This window comes from Petromyzon marinus, assembly GCF_048934315.1.
Source record: "Petromyzon marinus isolate PM22_M1 ecotype Great Lakes invasive population chromosome 80 unlocalized genomic scaffold, UKy_Petmar_22M1.pri1.0 chr80_unloc.3, whole genome shotgun sequence".
In the NCBI taxonomy this organism is placed as follows: domain Eukaryota; kingdom Metazoa; phylum Chordata; class Hyperoartia; order Petromyzontiformes; family Petromyzontidae; genus Petromyzon; species Petromyzon marinus.
In genome coordinates, this window is record NW_027422631.1 from 147666 (window position 1) to 167894 (window position 20229).

The 20229-nt window shown below is 54.7% G+C and overlaps 1 protein-coding gene across 1 annotated transcript in view; it reads right to left on the reverse strand.

Annotated features, from left to right (window-relative positions):
- The window catches only part of LOC116958706 (mucin-5AC-like), an 88615-nt gene that overhangs the window by 34508 nt on the left and 33878 nt on the right, over positions 1-20229 (reverse strand). Inside the window, exons 10-14 of the mRNA XM_076058903.1 lie at positions 18893-19006; positions 17683-17868; positions 17146-17484; positions 16738-16894; positions 11707-11835 (exon numbers count right to left, since the gene is read on the reverse strand). Coding sequence (XP_075915018.1) covers positions 11707-11835; positions 16738-16894; positions 17146-17484; positions 17683-17868; positions 18893-19006 — 925 coding nt within the window. The remainder of the gene's footprint in view (positions 1-11706; positions 11836-16737; positions 16895-17145; positions 17485-17682; positions 17869-18892; positions 19007-20229) is intronic.

Sequence of the window (20229 nt, forward strand, 5' to 3'; positions counted from 1 at the left end):
AAGACCTACATCTCTGCTTTATTGACCTGGTCAAGGCCTATGATACCGTCAGTAGGCCTGGGCTCTGGGTCATTCTTCGTGCTTTTGGAGTACCTGACCCTCTGCTCACGATCATTAAGGACCTTCATGATGGTGAGCGGGCCCGGGTAAAACTACGTGGCCGGGAGTCAGAGCCATTCCCTGTACACCTTGGGGTGCGACAGGGATGTCCTCTGGCTCCCACATTATTTAACATCTATTTTGACCACGTAGTTCGTGACGCCTTCAATAGCTGTAACGGGGGAATCTCCATATGGTACAGATATAATGGGAGGCTGATCGATGCCCGGGTGCGGTCAAGGGATGGCTCCCTATTGGTCAACCACGTTATGTATGCTGATGATTTGGTAATAGCTGCTCAGTCAGAGGAGGAGTTGGAGACGCTGCTGCTGAGACTGGAGCGTGCCACTAAGAGGTGGGGCCTTACCATCAGCCCCACCAAAACTAAGCACCTGCCTGGGTATTTTGTACCATCGGACACTCCACCCCCACAACTCCCAATCGGTGATGGGGCAGATGTGGAGAGAGTGGAGAGTTTCCCATACCTGGGTAGTGTGCTTATGACTGGCTCCAGTTTAACAGCAGAGGTCTCACTCCGAATCAGTCGAGCGGCAATATCTTTTCATCGGTTGCGTAATGCTGTGTGGAAGCTACCTGGTCTGTCGCTCCGCACTAAGCTTCAGGTCTTCTCGGCCACGGTCATTCCCTCCCTTCTCTACGCTTGCGAAACGTGGACCCCCCTAATGGAACATCTTCGCCGGTTAGAAACATTTAGGCTGGCCTGCCTACGATCCATCCTGGGTTTAACCAGACTGGATTGTGTGAGGAGCTCACAAATCCTTGAAAGATCTGGGCAAGGTCCCATCGGTGAGCTCCTCCGGCGGGCAAGGCTGCGATGGCTGGGTCATGTAGTCCGCATGCCCAGCCACCGCATGCCGAAACAGCTTTTGTTCGGCCGGATTGAGGGGGCAAAGCGGGTGCGGCACGGGCTAGAGAAGAGATGGAGTGATGTGGTACAGGAGGACGTGGAGCTGAGTGGACTTGCCGATGACTGGTACCAGCGGTGTCAAGATCGACCTCTGTGGAGGAGGCTCGTGAAGGATGCTACTGGGCAGTTGGAGGTAGTCGCCCTCCAACAACAACGGAGGGCGGAGGAGCGACGCTCACAACAACGAGCGGAACGCCGGGTGGCTAAAGCACAGCAGGTTGGCACAGTAGGGGGCACAGGTGGTGCATCAGCCAGTCATCTCAGTCAGTCGACCCGTGGCACCTGGGTCTGCCCCGTGACCTCCTGCCAGCGGGCGTTCGACACTTCACGTGGCCTCAGGGTGCACATAGCCTGGCACAAGCGTCGTGGTGACGTCACCACCACTTAGTGGCGAATGGCGGTTGTTGTTGTTGAGTGTACGTGTGTGTGTGTGTGTACGTGTGTGTGTACATGTGTGTACGTGTGTGTGTGTACGTGTGTGTACGTGTGTGTAAGTGTGTACGTGTGTACGTGTGTACATGTGTGTGTGTGTACATGTGTGTCCGGCAAAACAACCCCCTACCTCCTCGCGGTGCCGGACGGGCAACTCTGTCGTGGACAGTGCTGCGGGGGGAGATCCAATTTTGATTGGCTCCTACCCTCATGGCATATGTGTCCACCACAGGGACTAAACGGGGGCTCTGGACGGGTGCGAGGGGCTGGTAACCCCTCCATCTTCAATTAATTACCACGAAACCACGAGTTAAACTGAAATATGTAACTAATAAGCTTGTCTTCTTTGGTTCTTTCGATAAAGTCACGTACAATGAGAATAAAATAATAAATTGATAAAATAAAATAACACAATAATATTCTCACGACGTTTCGGCCACAACACAAGCGGCCTTCATCAGGTGAAGGGAGCGAGACTGTCTGGTAGGACAGCGCTGGAGTGAGAGAGCCACGTTCAGATCACGGCTTTTAAGCTGTGTGAGAGGAACAAAGAGCCTTGACGAAGGAATTAGCATAAAATTTAGCATTGAAAAGGCTGAATGATTAGCTTGTGACTGGTCACAGAAATAGCTATGTTAAAAGTTAAAGCATACACATCCGCAGAGGCACCCATTGTTAAAAGGAATTAGCATAGAATTTAGCATTGAAATAGCTAAATTAAGGCATTCGCTTGTAACTGCTACAGAAATAGTTACGTTGAAGTCAGAGCATACACATTCACCGAGGCACTTAGTACAAATCAAAACAGTAGAATTTAGCATTGAAATAACTAGGCGAATTTAGCATTGAAATAACTGGGTGATTTGCTCGTGACTGGTCACAGAAATGACTACACATCTGAGATATTCACAGTACTATATAGTGAACCAATAAAAACTAAAATATTAATTACCTTCATGTTATCAATAAACTCTATATTCTCCAATCAGCTAAGCTACCAACCATAAGTCGTTATATATCACAATGCTATATGGCGAAAAAATGGGTGGATTCTTACCCTCAAATTTCCGTACCACGGATAGCTACGGGCCCCGTTCAGACGGACGAGTTCGTCCATGGTCGGAACAGAGGAGGGGGAGAGAGACAGCTGCGAAGCCCTAGTATACTCCATGTTGTAAACCATACCATTAACCGTGGTGTGAGAGGTATTAAGAGGCAATGCTGGCGAAAGAGCTGCGGTCTGAAGGTTATCGTAAAATTACAATTAATTAAGAACAGAAATGATTTAACACATCTTTCCAGTGGTTACTAAGCCTGAATCCATCTTCTCGGTTGAAATTGTCTCTGTGCTTGTATATGTGAATGGCCTCATGAACGAATCTCTCATGGTAGCCAGTTGGTTTGCAAAGAACCTCCGTCTTGGAGAAGTCAATGTCATGTGAGCCCACTGAATTGTAACAGTGATCTGCCACGGCAGAGGAGTTCGTCTTACCGTGTTTCAAGTCTGCTTTATGTTCGCGGATGCGGTCCGAGATATGTCTTTTGGTTTCTCCAATGTAGCTACTACCACAGAGGCACTTTAGTTTGTAAACGCCCGGGTACTGTATGTCTGGAAGAGCATCTTTTACAGATGGAACTAAATCACGGATTTTGTGTACTGTGTTGAATCGGACCTGGATCTTGTGTTTATTCAGGATTTTGGAGATCTTTTTAGTGACCCCTGCAATGTAGGGTAAGGTGATGGTTTTGAGTGGCCTTCAGAGCTGCGGTCTGAAGGTCATCTTACGATGACCTTCAGACCGCAGCTCTTTCGCCAGCATTGCCTCTTAATACCTCTCACACCACGGTTAATGGTATGGTTTACAACATGGAGTATACTAGGGCTTCGCAGCTGTCTCTCTCCCCCTCCTCTGTTCCGACCATGGACGAACTCGTCCGTCTGAACGGGGCCCGTAGCTATCCGTGGTACGGAAATTTGAGGGTAAGAATCCACCCATTTTTTCGCCATATAGCATTGTGATATATAACGACTTATGGTTGGTAGCTTAGCTGATTGGAGAATATAGAGTTTATTGATAACATGAAGGTAATTTATATTTTAGTTTTTATTGGTTCACTATATAGTACTGTGAATATCTCAGATGTGTAGTCATTTCTGTGACCAGTCACTAGCAAATCACCCAGTTATTTCAATGCTAAATTCGCCTAGTTATTTCAATGCTAAATTCTACTGTTTTGATTTGTACTAAGTGCCTCGGTGAATGTGTATGCTCTGACTTCAACGTAACTATTTCTGTAGCAGTTACAAGCGAATGCCTTAATTTAGCTATTTCAATGCTAAATTCTATGCTAATTCCTTTTAACAATGGGTGCCTCTGCGGATGTGTATGCTTTAACTTTTAACATAGCTATTTCTGTGACCAGTCACAAGCTAATCATTCAGCCTTTTCAATGCTAAATTTTATGCTAATTCCTTCGTCAAGGCTCTTTGTTCCTCTCACACAGCTTAAAAGCCGTGATCTGAACATGGCTCTCTCACTCCAGCGCTGTCCTACCAGACAGTCTCGCTCCCTTCACCTGATGAAGGCCGCTTGTGTTGTGGCCGAAACGTCGTGAGAATATTATTGTGTTATTTTATTTTATCAATTTATTATTTTATTCTCATTCTACGTGACTTTACCGAAAGAACCAAAGAAGATGGATCATTGCAGTCACGAAAGCTTTAAATCGAAATTTAATAAGCTTGTGCCGGAGGCCCCGGGGGGCCAGGCGTCTATGACGTCTCCTGGCCAAACCCCAATTGGCGGAGCCAGGAGATTGAATACCTACCCTCGGGGCTACTCCAGAAACAACGAAAAACCACTACGGGTGGCCACGTGGAATGTTCGAATGCTCACTGCGGAGGAGAGGCTGCCACTCCTCTGTCGGGAGCTGGACCGGTACCGCCTGGATCTATGCGGCATTCAGGAGGTCTGGTGGACCAGCTCTGGCTCCTGCCACCATGAGGGGTGGACAGTCCTCTACTCGGGGCAGCAGACTGCCAAACAACAGGGAGTGGCTCTTCTTTTGAACAAAAGAATGAAGGGGGCGTGGGAGCGTGGCGGTGAGGTGTGGGAAGCTGTAAGCCCCAGGCTACTTTGGGCTCGCCTTCCCATCAACTGGAGGTGAGGAATGGTGGTCGTGGTTACTTATGCCCCCACCGAAGATGAACATCCGTGGAGGGATGCAGGCAAAGCGATGAGTCAGATGCCTTCTATGACCTCCTGTCACAGGTGCTGGCTAAAGTAGCCCCTCGGAATAGAGTCATCATGTTGGGTGACTTCAATGCCCGAGTTGGTCATGATACTGGCACTTGGTCTGGAGTGATTGGAGGGCATGGGCCAGATCAGCTCAATAACAACGGTAGGAGGCTGCTAGATTTTTGTGCAGCCCATGGGCTTGTAATTACCAACACGCTGTTCCAGCATCGGCGCATCCACACAACATCATGGATGCATGCCGGGTCCAAGCAAGAACATCTGCTGGACTACATAGTGACGGACCAGCGGATGCGAGCCCATGTCCTTGACACCAGGACCTACCGTGGAGCTGATCTGCCCTCTGACCATCGACTAGTCATCTGTAAGATGCGCCTGCCATTCTTCCACTCCGGTAGTGGGTGTACACCCAGGACCCCATTCCGACCTAAAGTGGCCTGGTCTCAGTTATCTGATGAAAGTTGCAAGCGAGAATTTCATCATCGCTTGCGGCTGGGATTGGCATCGTCCCCGACTCCTCCTGATGTCGAGGGTAAATGGGCGAGGTTTAGGACTGTGACTCATGCAGCTGCAATGGCTGCTTTGGGTACGCGGTCCAGACCTCCCCAGAGACCCTGGCTGACAGAGGAGGTGTTCAGGATGGTTGAGAAAAAGCGACAGGCCCACTGCCATCGGCTACAGAATCCCACGTCAGAGAATGAGGAGGCTTACCGCAGCCTTCGCTCGGAGGTTCGGAGAGCCGTGAGGCGCTGCAAGGATGGGTGGTGGTCGCGGGTTGCTGAGGAGATGGAGTCTACCTCAGTGGCCCGTGATCACAAATCTCTACTTAACTCCATCAAAAAAGTAACCTGCAGCGCCACACCTATTACCATCATTAGGGGAAAAAACGGTGATCCAATCTCCGACCCCCAGGAACAGGTTTGCAGATTTGCTGAGCATTTCTGTGAGGTCCTGGGGGAGGGAAAATCCCTCAGCCAGGAAAACATCGTGGCACAAATTGAGGATGACCCTGCTGAGGCTGCGGTGCCTCAAATATTGGAAGAAGTCTCCCCCTGTGAGTGGCTGGCTGAGGTGCCATCTGTTGAGGAATTACTGAAGGCGATCCGGAGTCTGAGACCAGGAAAGGCAGCGGGCAGAGATGATCTCCCAAGCAAAATGCTGAGCGAGGGTGGCGTTTGTGCACAGACTGCCCTATATGACATCATAACAACAGTCTGGACCACTGGACGGGTTCCGCAGGATTGGAAGGATGCCCTGGTGGTCCCCCTTTTTAAGAAGGGGGACCGCACAGACTGTAACAAATACAGGGGCATCTCACTCCTCAGTGTGCCGGGAAAGGTCCTGGCAAGGATTATTCAGCATCGCCTTGCCAGGCACGCTGAGGAGAGGCTTGCGGAGCCCCAATGCGGTTTCAGGATAGGGCGGTCATGCACAGATGCCATATTTTCTGTCCGTCTGCTACAGCAGAGGTGTAGGGAATTCCAACAAGACCTACATCTCTGATTTATTGACCTGGTCAAGGCCTTTGATACCATCAGTAGGCCTGGGCTCTGGGTTGTTCTTCGTGCTTTTGGAGTACCTGACCCTCTGCTCACGATCATTAAGGACCTTCATGATGGTGAGCGGGCCCGGGTAAAACTACGTGGCCGGGAGTCAGAGCCATTCCCTGTACACCTTGGGGTGCGACAGGGATGTCCTCTGGCTCCCACATTATTTAACATCTATTTTGACCACGTAGTTCGTGAAGCCTTCAATAGCTGTACCGGGGGAATCTCCATATGGTACAGATATAATGGGAGGCTGATCATATATGCCCGGGTGCGGTCAAGGGATGGCTCCCTATTGCTCAACCACGTTATGTATGCTGATGATTTGGTAATAGCTGCTCAGTCAGAGGAGGAGTTGGAGACGCTGCTGCTGAGACTGGAGCATGCCACTAAGAGGTGGGGCCTTACCATCAGCCCCACCAAAACTAAGCACCTGCCTGGGTATTTTGTACCATCGGACACTCCACCCCCACAACTCCCGATCAGTGATGGGGCAGTTGTGGAGAGAGTGGAGAGTTTCCCATACCTGGGCAGTGTGCTTATGACTGGCTCCAGTTTAACAGCAGAGGTCTCACTCCGAATCAGTTGAGCGGCAATATCTTTTCATCGGTTGTGTAACGCTGTGTGGAAGCTACCTGGTCTGTCGCTCCGCACTAAGCTTCAGGTCTTCTCGGCCACGGTCATTCCCTCCCTTCTCTACGCTTGAGAAACGTGGACCCCCCTAATGGAACATCTTCGCTGGTTAGAAACATTTAGGCTGGCCTGCCTACGATCCATCCTGGGTTTAACCAGACTGGATTGTGTGAGGAGCTCACAAATCCTTGAAAGATCTGGGCAAGGTCCCATCGGTGAGCTCCTCTGGCGGGCAAGGCTGCGATGGCTGGGTCATGTAGCCCGCATGCCCAGCCACCGCATGCCGAAACAGCTTTTGTTCGGCCGGATTGAGGGGGCAAAGCGGGCGCGGCACGGGCTAGAGAAGAGATGGAGTGATGTGGTACAGGAGGACGTGGAGCTGAGTGGACTTGCCGATGACTGGTACCAGCGGTGTCAAGATCGACCTCTGTGGAGGAGGCTCGTGAAGGATGCTACTGGGCAGTTGGAGGTAGTCGCCCTCCAACAACAACGGAGGGCGGAGGAGCGACGCTCACAACAATGAGCGGAGCGCCGGGTGGCTAAAGCACAGCAGGTTGGCACAGTAGGGGGCACAGGTGGTGCATCAGCCAGTCATCTCAGTCAGTCGACCCGTGGCACCTGGGTCTGCCCCGTGACCTCCTGCCAGCGGGCGTTCGACACTTCACCTGGCCTCAGGGTGCACATAGCCTGGCACAAGCGTCGTGGTGACGTCACCGCTACTTAGTGGCGAATGGCGGTTGTTGTTGTTGTACGTGTGTTGCGGTGCCGGACGGCAACTCTGTCGTGGACAGTGCTGTGGGGGGAGGTCCAATTTTGATTGCCTCCTCCCCTCATGGCATATGTGTCCACCACAGGGGCTAAACGGGGGCTCTGGACGGGTGCGAGGGGCTAATAACCCCTCCACCTTCAATTAATACCAATAAACCGCGTATAAAATATATAACTAATAAGCTTGTGCCGGAGGCCCCGGGGGGGCAGGCGTCTATGACGTCTCCTGCCCAAACCCCAATTGGCGGAGCCAGGAGATTGAATCTCTACCCTCGGGGCTCCTCCAGAAACAACGAAAAACCACTACGGGTGGCCACGTGGAATGTTCGAACGCTCACTGCGGAGGAGAGGCTGCCACTCCTCTGTCGGGAGCTGGACCGGTACCGCCTGGATCTATGTGGCATTCAGGAGGTCCGGTGGACCGGCTCTGGCTCCTGCCACCATGAAGGGTGGACAGTCCTCTACTCGGGGCAGCAGACTGCCAAACAACAGGGTGTGGCTCTTCTTTTGAACAAAAGAATGAAGGGGGCGTGGGAGCGAGTCGGTGAGGTGTGGGAAGCTGTAAGCCCCAGGCTACTTTGGGCTCGCCTTCCCATCAACCGAAGGTGAGGAATGGTGGTCATGGTTACTTATGCCCCCACCGAAGATGAACATCCGTGGAGGGATGCAGGCAAAGCCGATGAGTCAGATGCCTTCTATGACCTCCTGTCACAGGTGCTGGCTAAAGTGGCCCCTCGGGATAGAGTCATCTTGTTGGGTGACTTCGATGCCCGAGTTGGTCATGATACTGGCACGTGGTCTGGAGAGCCCCAATGCGGTTTCAGGAAAGGGCGGTCCTGCACAGATGACATATTTTCTGTCCGTCTGCTACAGCAGAGGTGTAGGGAATTCCAACAAGACCTACATCTCTGATTTATTGACCTGGTCAAGGCCTTTGATACCATCAGTAGGCCTGGGCTCTGGGTTGTTCTTCGTGCTTTTGGAGTACCTGACCCTCTGCTCACGATCATTAAGGACCTTCATGATGGTGAGCGGGCCCGGGTAAAACTACGTGGCCGGGAGTCAGAGCCATTCCCTGTACACCTTGGGGTGCGACAGGGATGTCCTCTGACTCCCACATTATTTAACATCTATTTTGACCACGTAGTTCGTGAAGCCTTCAATAGCTGTACCGGGGGAATCTCCATATGGTACAGATATAATGGGAGGCTGATCGATGCCCGGGTGCGGTCAAGGGATGGCTCCCTATTGATCAACCACGTTATGTATGCTGATGATTTGGTAATAGCTGCCCATTCAGAGGAGGAGTTGGAGATGCTGCTGCTGAGGCTGGAGCGTGCCACTAAGAGGTGGGGCCTTACCATCAGCCCCACCAAAACTAAGCACCTGCCTGGGTATTTTGTACCATCGGACACTCCACCCCCACAACTCCTAATCGGTAATGGGGCAGTTGTGGAGAGAGTGGAGAGTTTCCCATACCTGGGCAGTGTGCTTATGACTGGCTCCAGTTTAACAGCGAGAGGTCTCACTCCGAATCAGTCGAGCGGCAATATCTTTTCATCGGTTGCGTAATGCTGTGTGGAAGCTACCTGGTCTGTCGCTCCGCACTAAGGCTCAGGTCTTCTCGGCCATGGTCATTCCCTCCCTTCTCTACGCTTGCGAAACGTGGACCCCCCTAATGGAACATCTTCGCCGGTTAGAAACATTTAGGCTGGCCTGCCTATGATCCATCCTGGGCTTAACCAGACTGGATTGTGTGAGGAGCTCACAAATCCTTGAAAGATCTGGGCAAGGTCCCATCGGTGAGCTCCTCCGGCGGGGAAGGCTGCGATGGCTGGGTCATGTAGCCCGCATGCCCAGCCACCGCATGCCAAAACAGCTTTTGTTTGGCCGGATTGAGGGGGCTAAGCGGGCGCGGCACGGGCTAGAGAAGAGATGGAGTGATGTGGTACAGGAGGACGTGGAGCTGAGTGGACTTGCCGATGACTGGTACCAGCGGTGTCAAGATCGGCCTCTGTGGAGGAGACTCGTGAAGGACGCTACTGGGCAGTTGGAGGCAGTCGCCCTCCAACAACAACGGAGGGCAGAGGAGCGACGCTCAGAACAACGAGAGGAGCGCCGGGTGGCTGAAGCACAGCGGGTAGGCACAGTAGGGGGCACAGGTGGTGCATCAGCCAGTCATCTCAGTCAGTCGACCCGTGGCACCTGGGTCTGCCCCGTGACCTCCTGCCAGCGGGCGTTCGACACTTCACGTGGCCTCAGGGTGCACATAGCCTGGCACAAGCGTCGTGGTGACGTCACCGCCACTTAGTGGCGAATGGCGGTTGTTGTTGTGTACGTGTGTGTGTACGTGTGCGTGTGTGTGTGTGTGCATGTGTGTGTGTGCGTGTGTGTGTACGTGTGTGTGTGTGCATGCTCATCGGAGGTACACCGCACCACGTGGGTAGCAGCCTGCAAACACCACCACCACCCAACAACCACAACAGCAACAACAACCGCATTGCACCATGGGGCACGGGTAGCAGTCTGGCAACAACAACAACAACCGCCATTCGCCACTAATTGGCGGTGACGTCACCATGAAGCTTGTGCCAGGCTAGGTGTGCTTTGAGGCCCACATTTGAATTGTTGAAGCCTCGCTGCTGGCAGGAGGAGGTCACGGGACAGACCCAGCAGGTGCCATGGGTTGACTGCTGTACCAGGCTAGGTGCAGGAGGAGGTCACGGGACAGACCCAGCAGGTGCCATGCGTTCCCTGGTGTACCAGGCTAGGTGCAGGAGGAGGTCACGGGACAGACCCAGCAGGTGCCATGGGTTGACTGACTGAGATGACTGAGACGACTGGCTGATGCACCACCTGTGCTCCCACTGTGCCAACTTGCTGTGTTTGAGCTGCCTGGTGCTCCGCTCATTATTGTTACTGAATGGGTGACTGAGTGGGTGAGCGAGTGGGTGAGGGAGTGGGTGAGCGAGTGGGTTAGCGCGTGAGTGGGTGAGTGAGTGAACGAGTGACTGAGTGAACGAGTGACTGAGCGAGTGACTGAGCGAGTGACTGAATGGGTGACTGAGTGGGTGAGCGAGTGGGTGAGTGAGTGAACGAGTGACTGAGCGAGTGACTGAGCGAGTGACTGAATGGGTGACTGAGTGGGTGACTGAGTGGGTGACTGAGTGGGTGAGCGAGTGAGTGGGTGAGTGAGTGAACGAGTGACTGAGCGAGTGACTGAATGGGTGAGTGAGTAGGTGACTGAGTGGGTGAGTGAGTAGGTGACTGAGTAGGTGAGTGAGTAGGTGAGCGAGTGAGTGGGTGAGTGAATGAACGAGTGACTGAGCGAGTGACTGAATGGGTGAGTGAGTAGGTGACTGAGTGGGTGAGTGAGTAGGTGACTGAGTAGGTGAGTGAGTGAGTAGGTGAGTAGGTGAGTGAGTAGGTGAGTGAGTAGGTGACTGAATGGGTGACTGAGCGAGTGACTGAGTGGGTGAGCGAGTGAGTGAGTGAGTAGGTGAGCGAGTAGGTGAGCGGGTGAGTGAGTAGGTGAGTGAGTAGGTGAGTAGGTGAGTGAGTAGGTGAGTGGGTGACTGAATGGGTGACTGAGCGAGTGACTGAATGGGTGACTGAGTGGGTGAGCGAGTGAGTGAGTAGGTGAGTGAGTTGGTGAGCGAGTAGGTGAGCGGGTGAGTGAGTGAACGAGTGACTGAGCGAGTGACTGAATGGGTGAGTGAGTAGGTGACTGAGTGGGTGAGTGAGTAGGTGACTGAGTAGGTGACTGAGTAGGTGAGTGAGTAGGTGAGTAGGTGAGTGAGTAGGTGAGTGAGTAGGTGAGTAGGTGAGTGAGTAGGTGAGTAGGTGACTGAGTAGGTGAGTGAGTAGGTGAGTGAGTAGGTGAGTGAGTAGGTGACTGAATGGGTGACTGAGTGGGTGACTGAATGGGTGACTGAGCGAGTGACTGAGTGGGTGAGCGAGTGAGTGAGTGAGTAGGTGAGTGAGTAGGTGAGTGAGTAGGTGAGCGAGTAGGTGAGCGGGTGAGTGTGTGGGCACCGCTCACCCTCCAGTGTGTTCAGCTCGCTGCTCAGGTTGCCACCGGGCGCTGTGGGGCAGATGGCGGAGAGGGCGCTGCAGGCACTGTAGTGCCACGTGCACTCCCCCTCCTCGTTGTAGAAGTCACAGAACACGGCTGGGAGGAACCACAGACGCACACACAGTTACACACAAAGACAAAGATCCCCCGTGTAGCCTTAACAGACTGTAGGGGCAAGTGCTGTTAGCGAGTACCTACGAAGGCCGGAACGGCACACGAAGGGGGTGGGTGGCCAACACCACGCCCGGCCGCCTTTGTCTCCCCAGTGGCGATGTTTACACATCGCACCAGGTACTCATTTGAGGCTGAGTCGACCTAGGGGAGGCCCAGGACCGGTTCAGGTAATCGCCATCACCGGTGCTGGCCGTGAAGGGGAATCGAACCCGGGTCGCCAGGTTCGTAGAGCAGCGCGCTAACCGCTACACTACCGCTCCCCACAGTTACACACACGCACAACAACAACCGCCATTCGCCACTAAGTGGTGGTGACGTCACCACGACGCTTGGGCCAGGCCATGTGCACCTTGAGGCCACGTGAAGTGTCGAACGCCCGCTGGCAGGAGGTCACGGGGCAGACCCAGGTGCCACGGGTCGACTGAGATGACTGGCTGATGCACCACCTGTGCCCCCTACTGTGCCAACCTGCTGTGCTTTAGCCACCCGGCGCTCCGCTCGTTGTTGTGAGCATCGCTCCACCGCCCTCCATTGTTGTTGGAGGGCGACTGCCTCCAACTGCCCAGTAGCAGCGTCCTTCACGAGCCTCCTCCACAGAGGCCGATCTTGACACCGCTGGTACCAGTCATCAGCAAGTCCACTCAGCTCCAACATCCTCCTGTACCAAATCACTCCATCTTTTGTCTAGCCCATGCCGCGCCCATTTAGCCCCTTCCATCCGGCCGAACAAAAGCTGTTTCGGCATGCGGTGGCTGGGCATGCGGGCTACATGACCCAGCCAACGCAGCCTTGCCTGCCAGAGGAGCCTGGTTAAACCCAGGATGGATCATAGGCAGGTCAGTCTAAATGTTTCTAACCGGCGAAGAGGTTCCATTAGGGGGGGGGGGGTCCACCTTTCGCAAGCGTAGGGAAGGGAGGGAATGATTGTGGCCGAGAAGACCTGAAGCTTCATGCGGAGCGACAGACCAGGTAGCTTCCACACAGCGTTACGCAACCGATGAAAAGATAATGCCACTCGAGTGATTCGGAGTGAGACCTCTGCTGTTAAACTGGAGCCAGTCATAAGCACACTGCCCAGGTATGGGAAACTCTCCACTCTCTCCACAACTGCCCTATCACCAATTTGGAGTTATGGGGGTGGAGTGTCCAATGGTACCAAATACCCAGGCAGGTGCTTAGTTTTGGTGGGGCTGATGGTCAGTCCCCACCTCTCAGTGGCAAGTTCCAGGTTAAGCAGCAGCGCCTCGAACTCCTCCTCCGAGTGAGCGGCAATTACCAGATAATCGGCATACATAACGTGGTTGAGCAATAGGGAGCCATCCCTTGACCGTACCCGGGCATCGATCAGCCTCCCATTGTATCTGTACCAGATGAAATTCCTCCGGTAAGCTATTGAAGGCTTCACGAACTACGTGGTCGAAATAGATGTTAAATAATGTTGGAGCCAGAGGACATCCCTGTCACACACCAAAGTGAACAGGGAATGGCTCCGACTCCTGGCCACTTAGTTTTACCCGAGCCCGCTCACCATCATGAAGGTCCTTATGAGCGTGAGCAGAGGGTCAGGGACTCCAAAAGCACGAAGAACAACCCAGAGCCCAGGCCTACTGATGGTATCATAGGCCTTGACCAGGTCAATAATGCAGAGATGTAGGTCTTGTTGGAATTCCCTACACCTCTGCTGTAGCAGACGGACAGAAAATATGTCATCTGTGCAGGACCACCATTTCCTGAAACCGCATTGGGGCTCTGCAAGCCTCTCCTCAGTGTGCCTGGCAAGGTGATGTTGAATAATCCTTGCCAGGACCTTTCCCGGCACACTGAGGAGTGAGATTCCCCTGTAGGTATTACAGTCTGTGCGGTCCCCTTTCTTAAAGAGGGGGACCACCAGGGCATCTTTCCAATCCTGTGGAACCCGTCCAGTGGTCCAGACTGTTGTTATGATGTCATATAGGGCAGTCTGTGCCACACGCCACCCTCCCTCAGCATTTCGCTTGGGAGATCATCTCTGCCCAGTGCCTTTTCTGGTCTCAGGCTCCGGATCGCCTTCAGTACTTCCTCAACAGATGGCATCTCAGCTAGCCACTCACAGAGAGCGACTTCTTATTCAAATATTTGAGGCACCGCAGCCTAAGCAGGGTCATCCCCACTTTGTCCCATGTTGTTTTCCAGGCTGAGGGATTTCCCCTCCCCCAGGACCTCACAGAAATGCTGAGCAAATCTGCAAACCTGTTCCTGGGGGTCGGAGATTGGATCACCGTTCTTTCCCCTAATGATGGTAATAGGTGTGGCGCTGCAGATTACTTTTTTGATGAAGTTAAAGAGTGATTTGTAATCACGGGCCATTGAGGCAGACTCCATCTCCTCAGCAACATGCAACCACCAACCATCTTTGCAGCGCCTCACGGCTCTCTGAACCTCTGAGCGAAGGCTGAGGTAAGCCTCCTCATTCTCTGACGTGGGATTCTGTAGCCAATGACAGTGGGCCTGTCCCTTTTTCTCAACCATCCTGAACACCTCCTCTGTCAGCCAGGGTCTCTGGGGAGGTCTGGATCGCGTACCCAAAGCAGCCATTGCAGCTGCATGAGTCACAGTCCTAAACCTCGCCCATTTACCCTCGACATCAGGAGGAGTCGGGGACGATGCCAATCCCAGCCGCAAGCGATGATGAAATTCTCGCTTGCAACTTTCATCAGATAACTGAGACCAGGCCACTATGGGTTTGAATTAGATCCTGGGTGTACACCCACCACCGGAGTGGGAGAATGGCAGGCGCATCTTACAGATGACAAATAGATGGTCAGTGGGCAGATCAGCTCCACGGTAGGTCTGGGTGTCAAGGACATGGGCCCGCATCCGCTCTTCCGTCACTATGTAGTCCAGCAGATGTTCTTGCTTGGACCCGGCATGCATCCATGATGTTGTGTGGATGCGCCGATGCCAGAACAGCGTGTTGGTAATTACAAGCCCATGGGCTGCACAACAATCTAGCAGCCTCCTACTGTTGTTATTGAGCTGATCTGGCCCATGTCTTCCAATCACTCCAGACCAGGTGCTAGCATCATGACCAACTCGGGCATCGAAGTCACCCAACAAGATGACTCTGTCCCGAGGGGCCACTTTAGCCAGCACCTGTGACAGGTCATAGAAGGCATCTGACTCATCGGCTTTGCCTGCATCCCTCTACTGATGTTTGTCTTCGGTAGGGGCATAAGTAACCACCACTACCACTCCGCGCCTCTGGTAAATGGGAAGGCGAGCCCAAAGTAGCCTGGGGCTTACAGCTTCCCACACCTCACCGCCACGCTGCCACACCCCCTTAATTCTTTTGATCAGAAGAAGAGCCACTCCCTGTTGTTTGGCAGTCTGCTGCCCCGAATAGAGGACTGTCCACCCCTCATGGTGGCAGGAGCCAGAGCTGGTCCACCGGACCTCCTGAATACCACAGAGATCCAGGCGGTACCGGTCCAGCTCCCCACAGAGGAGTGGCAGCCTCTCCTCCGCAGTGAGCAGTCGAACATTCCACGTGGCCATCCTTAGTGACTTTTTGTTGTTTCACAGTTACATGCACAGTTACACACACATACAGTTACACACACACAGTTACTCACACACATAGTTACAGTTATACCAATACCAATAGCCGCCATTCGCCACTATGAGTGGGTGGGCGAGTGAGTTGGTGAGTAGGTGGGTGAGAGGGAGGGTGAGAAAGTCGGTGAGCCAGTAGGTGAGCGAGTTGGTGAGCGGGCGAGTTGATGAGTGAGTGAGTGGGTGAGTGAGTGTGTGAGTGGGTAGGTTAGCAGGCTGAGTGGGCGGGTGTGTGAGTGGGCAAGTCAGTGAGCCAGTGAGTGAGTCGTTGAGCGAGTGAGGGTGAGTAAATGGATGAGTTGATCAGTGAGTGAGCGGGTGGGCGAGCGAGTGAGCGAGAGGGTGAGTGAGTGTGGGGGGATGGTCAATGGGTGGGGGGGGTGGTGGTGAGTGAGTGGGGATGAGTGAGTGGGGGTGTGGTGAGTGAGTGGGGGGGCGGTGAGTGGGGGGGTCGTGAATGAGTGGGGGGGGGGGGTGGTGAGTGAGTGGGGATGAGTGAGTGGGGGTGTGGTGAGTGAATGGGGGGGCGGTGAGTGGGGGGGTCGTGAATGAGTGGGGGGGGGGGTGAGTGGGGGGGGTGGTGAGTGTGCGAGTAGGTGAGCGAGTGAGGGGGTGGTGAGTGAGTGGGGGAGGTGGTGAGTGAGTGGGGTGGTGGTGAGTGAGTGCGGGGGGGGGATGGTGAGTAAGTGGGGGGGTGGTGAGTAAGTGGGAGGTGGTGAGTGAGTGGTGAGTGAGTGAGTGGCGAGCGAGTGGTGAGTGAGTGAGTGAGCAAGTGAGTGGTGAGTGAGTGAGTGAGTGGTGAGCGAGCGAGTGGTGAGCGAGTGAGGGAGGTGGTGAGTGAGTGGTGAGTGAGTGGTGAGCGAGTGAGTGAGTGGTGAGCGAGTGGTGAGTGAGTGAGTGAGCGAGGGAGGTGGTGAGCGAGTGGTGAGTGAGTGAGTGGTGAGCGAGCGAGCGAGTGAGTGAGTGGTGAGCGAGTGAGTGGTGAGCGAGCGAGTGAGTGGTGAGTGAGTGAGTGAGTGGTGAGCGAGCGAGTGAGTGAGTGAGTGAGTAAGTGGTGAGCGAGCGAGTGGTGAGCGAGCGAGCGAGTGGTGAGCGAGTGTGTGAGTGGTGAGCGAGTGAGTAGGTGAGTGAGTGAGTGAGTGGTGAGCGAGCGAGTGAGTGAGTGAGTGGTGAGCGAGCGAGCGAGTGAGTGAGTGGTGAGTGAGTGGTGAGTGAGTGGTGAGCGAGCCTCACGACACATGTCGGGAGTCCTCCAGTGCACACAGACGCCGTGGTCGCGGCAGGCGCGAGCGTACGCGGCCACGGCAGTGCACACGCACTCGCAGTCGCCGCCGCCGTCGCACGCACACGCGTCACGCACGCACGCCTCCAGGTACGGCACGTGGTACACCTGGGGGGGAGGGGGGAGACACGGGGGGGGGAAGGGGGGGTGGTGGACGCACGGGGGAGAGACACCACGGTGAGACACGGTGACGGGGGTGTGGCGGGGGTGAGTGTGTTGGGGTGGTCGTGGTGGGGTGGGCGTGGCGTGTTGGGGTGGGCGTGGTGGGGTGAGAGGGTGAGAGGGTGAGAGGGTGAGAGGGTGACCCTCCCCCCACCCCCCCTCCCACCCTTCCTCCCTCCCCTCCGCCCGTGACCCACCTGTGCGTGGCACTCGGCGAAGGCGTCGCCCCCGATGACCGCGCAGCGTCTCTGCGCCCACACTTGGCGGTAGGGGTTGGCGCGGCACGGATCCATCGCCACCAACGCCGTCGAGCTGGACGAGGAGGATGAGGACGAGGAGGACGACGAGGAGGATGAGGAGGAGGATGAGGAGGATGAGGAGGAGGAGGGAGGCGCCGGGGCGCCGGATCCCCCGCACGGAGCAGCGCGCCAGCCCCTGGCCAGGGCCGTCGGCGAGGCCACCCTGGCGCCATCGCGGCCCACAAAGTCGTCCGAGACGTCGCCGTTGTTGTTGCCGCACAGGCCGCAGACGCGGCCCTGGGTGGGGGGTGGGGTGGGGGGAGTGCAGCGAGTTGGGAGAGGATTGTTATCGTCGGCTCGTCTCTGATCACTGATCCAATCTCTCTCTCTCTGGTTCTCTCTCTCCGGTTCTCTCTCTCCGGTTCTCTCTCTTGCCCCGATCTCTCTCCGGCCGACGCCGACGCCGCCGACGCCGGCGCCGCCGCCGCCGCCCACCTGGTACGACGGCGGCAGGGAGAGGGTCAGGCTGGTCCTGCGGTCCCACGTGAGCGTGAGTCCCACCGCCGTGGACACGACGAGGTAGAGGCCACGTGACACCACGGTGTGACGCCGCTCGGGAGACGCGGCGGGGCCGACGCGAGACGCGGAGTAGTTCCCGTCGTGCAGGTAGATCTCCACGTCCTACAGGGGGGCGCGCGCGGGCACAGCGCACGTGGACACAGCGATGCGGAACGACAAGTTAAGCCCGCAGCCTGTGGTTAGGGCCAGAGCTTGAATTATGGCCCCGGCAAGCGGCCCCAAAGCCTGAGGTAGACCCAAGCGCCGTTGGCTATGCACGGCGTGAAAAGAAGGTCAACCTACGTACAAACGAGGAGCATGATTTAGGCCCAAAGCCTGAATAAGCCCAGACAAGGATCCTGAGTTGGGCCCAGAAAAGGAGCCTGAGTTAGGCCCAAAAAGCCTGAGTTAGGCCCAGACAATGTGCCTGTGGTTAGGGCCAGAGCCCGAGTTAGGCCCAGACAATGTGCCTGTGGTTAGGGCCAGAGCTTGGGTTGGGCCCAGAAAAGGAGCCTGAGTTAGGCCCAAAAAGCCTGAGTTAGGCCCAGACAAGGCGCTTGAGTAAAGGCTCAGAGCCTGAGTTAGGCCCAGGCAAGGCGCTTGAGTAAGACCCAGAGTCTGAGGTGTGCCACATTGCCGCCCTGCACAGGCGCTGCAACTCCCGACTAACAGCACTTTGCCTCAACAGCCTGTTCAGGCTATACGGCGGGATCTTTGTTCAACACGTAGGCTTTTGCGACCAAACGCAGTTAAACTAACTCATTAACCCCCCCCCCCCTCCTTCTGGTCTTCGCACCTGATTGGCTCACAAGTGGCAACATCACATTTATCCCCCGTCTATCTCAGGCCCAGACCAGCATCATTTGGCCGTCGCCTGATGATGTTAGTTGTAATTACCGGTGAAATGTCATGGTACTCGAATTGCAAATGTTGTGGGTTTACTCTCCAACACACAACCGGTTAGTGCCTTACCATAAACTAATTGTCATCTTTTGTTTACGCGACAAACAACACCAGTTGGCTGTGTCAGGCGGTGGCGGGTTTAACGGCACATTTGTATTCACGCGATCTAACCCAACAACCTCTATTGTGGATATTTGCGCGTGTCGTCCGAGTGTGTCTGAGCGTGCCCCAAAGTGACCCTCACCTCCAGAATGATTCTGACTGCCCGGGAGCAAGTGGTCCCAGACGTTCCGCACGGCAAGTTCTCCGTGATGACGCGGAACGTGCCCTGCTGCTGCTGCTGATCCCCGCAGTAATCCTGAGAGACATGCAAACGCATGCAAAGACGCACACACGCGCGCGCGCGAACACGCACGCAGATGCACACACACACACATCGACCTGGATTATATTTCTCAGTCAGACGGGGCCTCAAACACAGATGACAATTCCTGGCAATGCTTGGCTCAGTTCGGCCCAGACACAGACCCTGAGTAAGGCCAGAAACAGAGCCTGAGTTAGGCCCAGATAGTAAATTAGGCCCAGACACGCAGCCTGAGGGTCAGGCCCGGATGAAAAGCTTGAGTTAGGTCCTGGCACACAGCCCAATTACATTCAGCTTTCCAAAAGCAAAAAAGGGTCCCACAGACATAACTGCTCGACCCAAGCCATTAATACTTTGATACTGGTGTAGTGAGACATTTCGTAGGGAGGGGGGGGGCACGTCTTTATTATCCACATGTACCCTAACCACTATACATCAATTCTTCACGCAGTTCATCTTGAGGACCTCTTCCACGTGGTATATCATACGCCTCCCCGTGTTTGCGTGCCTAACCCGACTACGCTCCGGGTCCTCCGGCTATAATATACGATGTGAGACTACCTGACCTGACCCAGCCAAGGTACAGGTCCAACACTGACCTCATCACAGAGCTTCGGCCCTTAAAAGGACGGCGAAGCTAGGGGTTCAGAATCCTACTCTAGCAGCGTCTTCTCTTGCTTCAACTGGTTATCTTCAACTGGTTATCTTCAACTGGTTATCTTCAACTGGTTATCTTCAACTGGTTATCTTCAACTGGTTATCTTCAACTGGTTATCTTCAACTGGTTATCTTCAACTGCTCCGGTCTCCAACTGCTTCGGTTTTTAAACCGCCTGGACCTCTCCAGAAGTTCGCCCTACATCCGTTTCTCAGCCGAGGTGCGGACCCTCAGTGAGGGACGCGGGTGACCCCAGTCCCCCACTGAGGTCCGCATGTCTGCCGTTGCGGGTCAGCGCAGCCGCAGCCACCCAACTGCTTCACGGCTGCCTGTCATTGCCTGCAAGCGCAGCCCATCCATGGCGCTGCACTGCCATTGGCTTGGTGCTGTTCGCCTTTTGGCATCATTCTGTGATCCAACACTGGCGCAGAGACACGGCCACAGAGGTAAGCTGCAGGTCTGGCGCGGGCCAATCGGTTGCAAGGACAAACGCGTACACAGCGATTTGTCAAGGCGCGTTCGTTTTTTTGACCACGACGCGTGGTTGGGCAGGCATGACG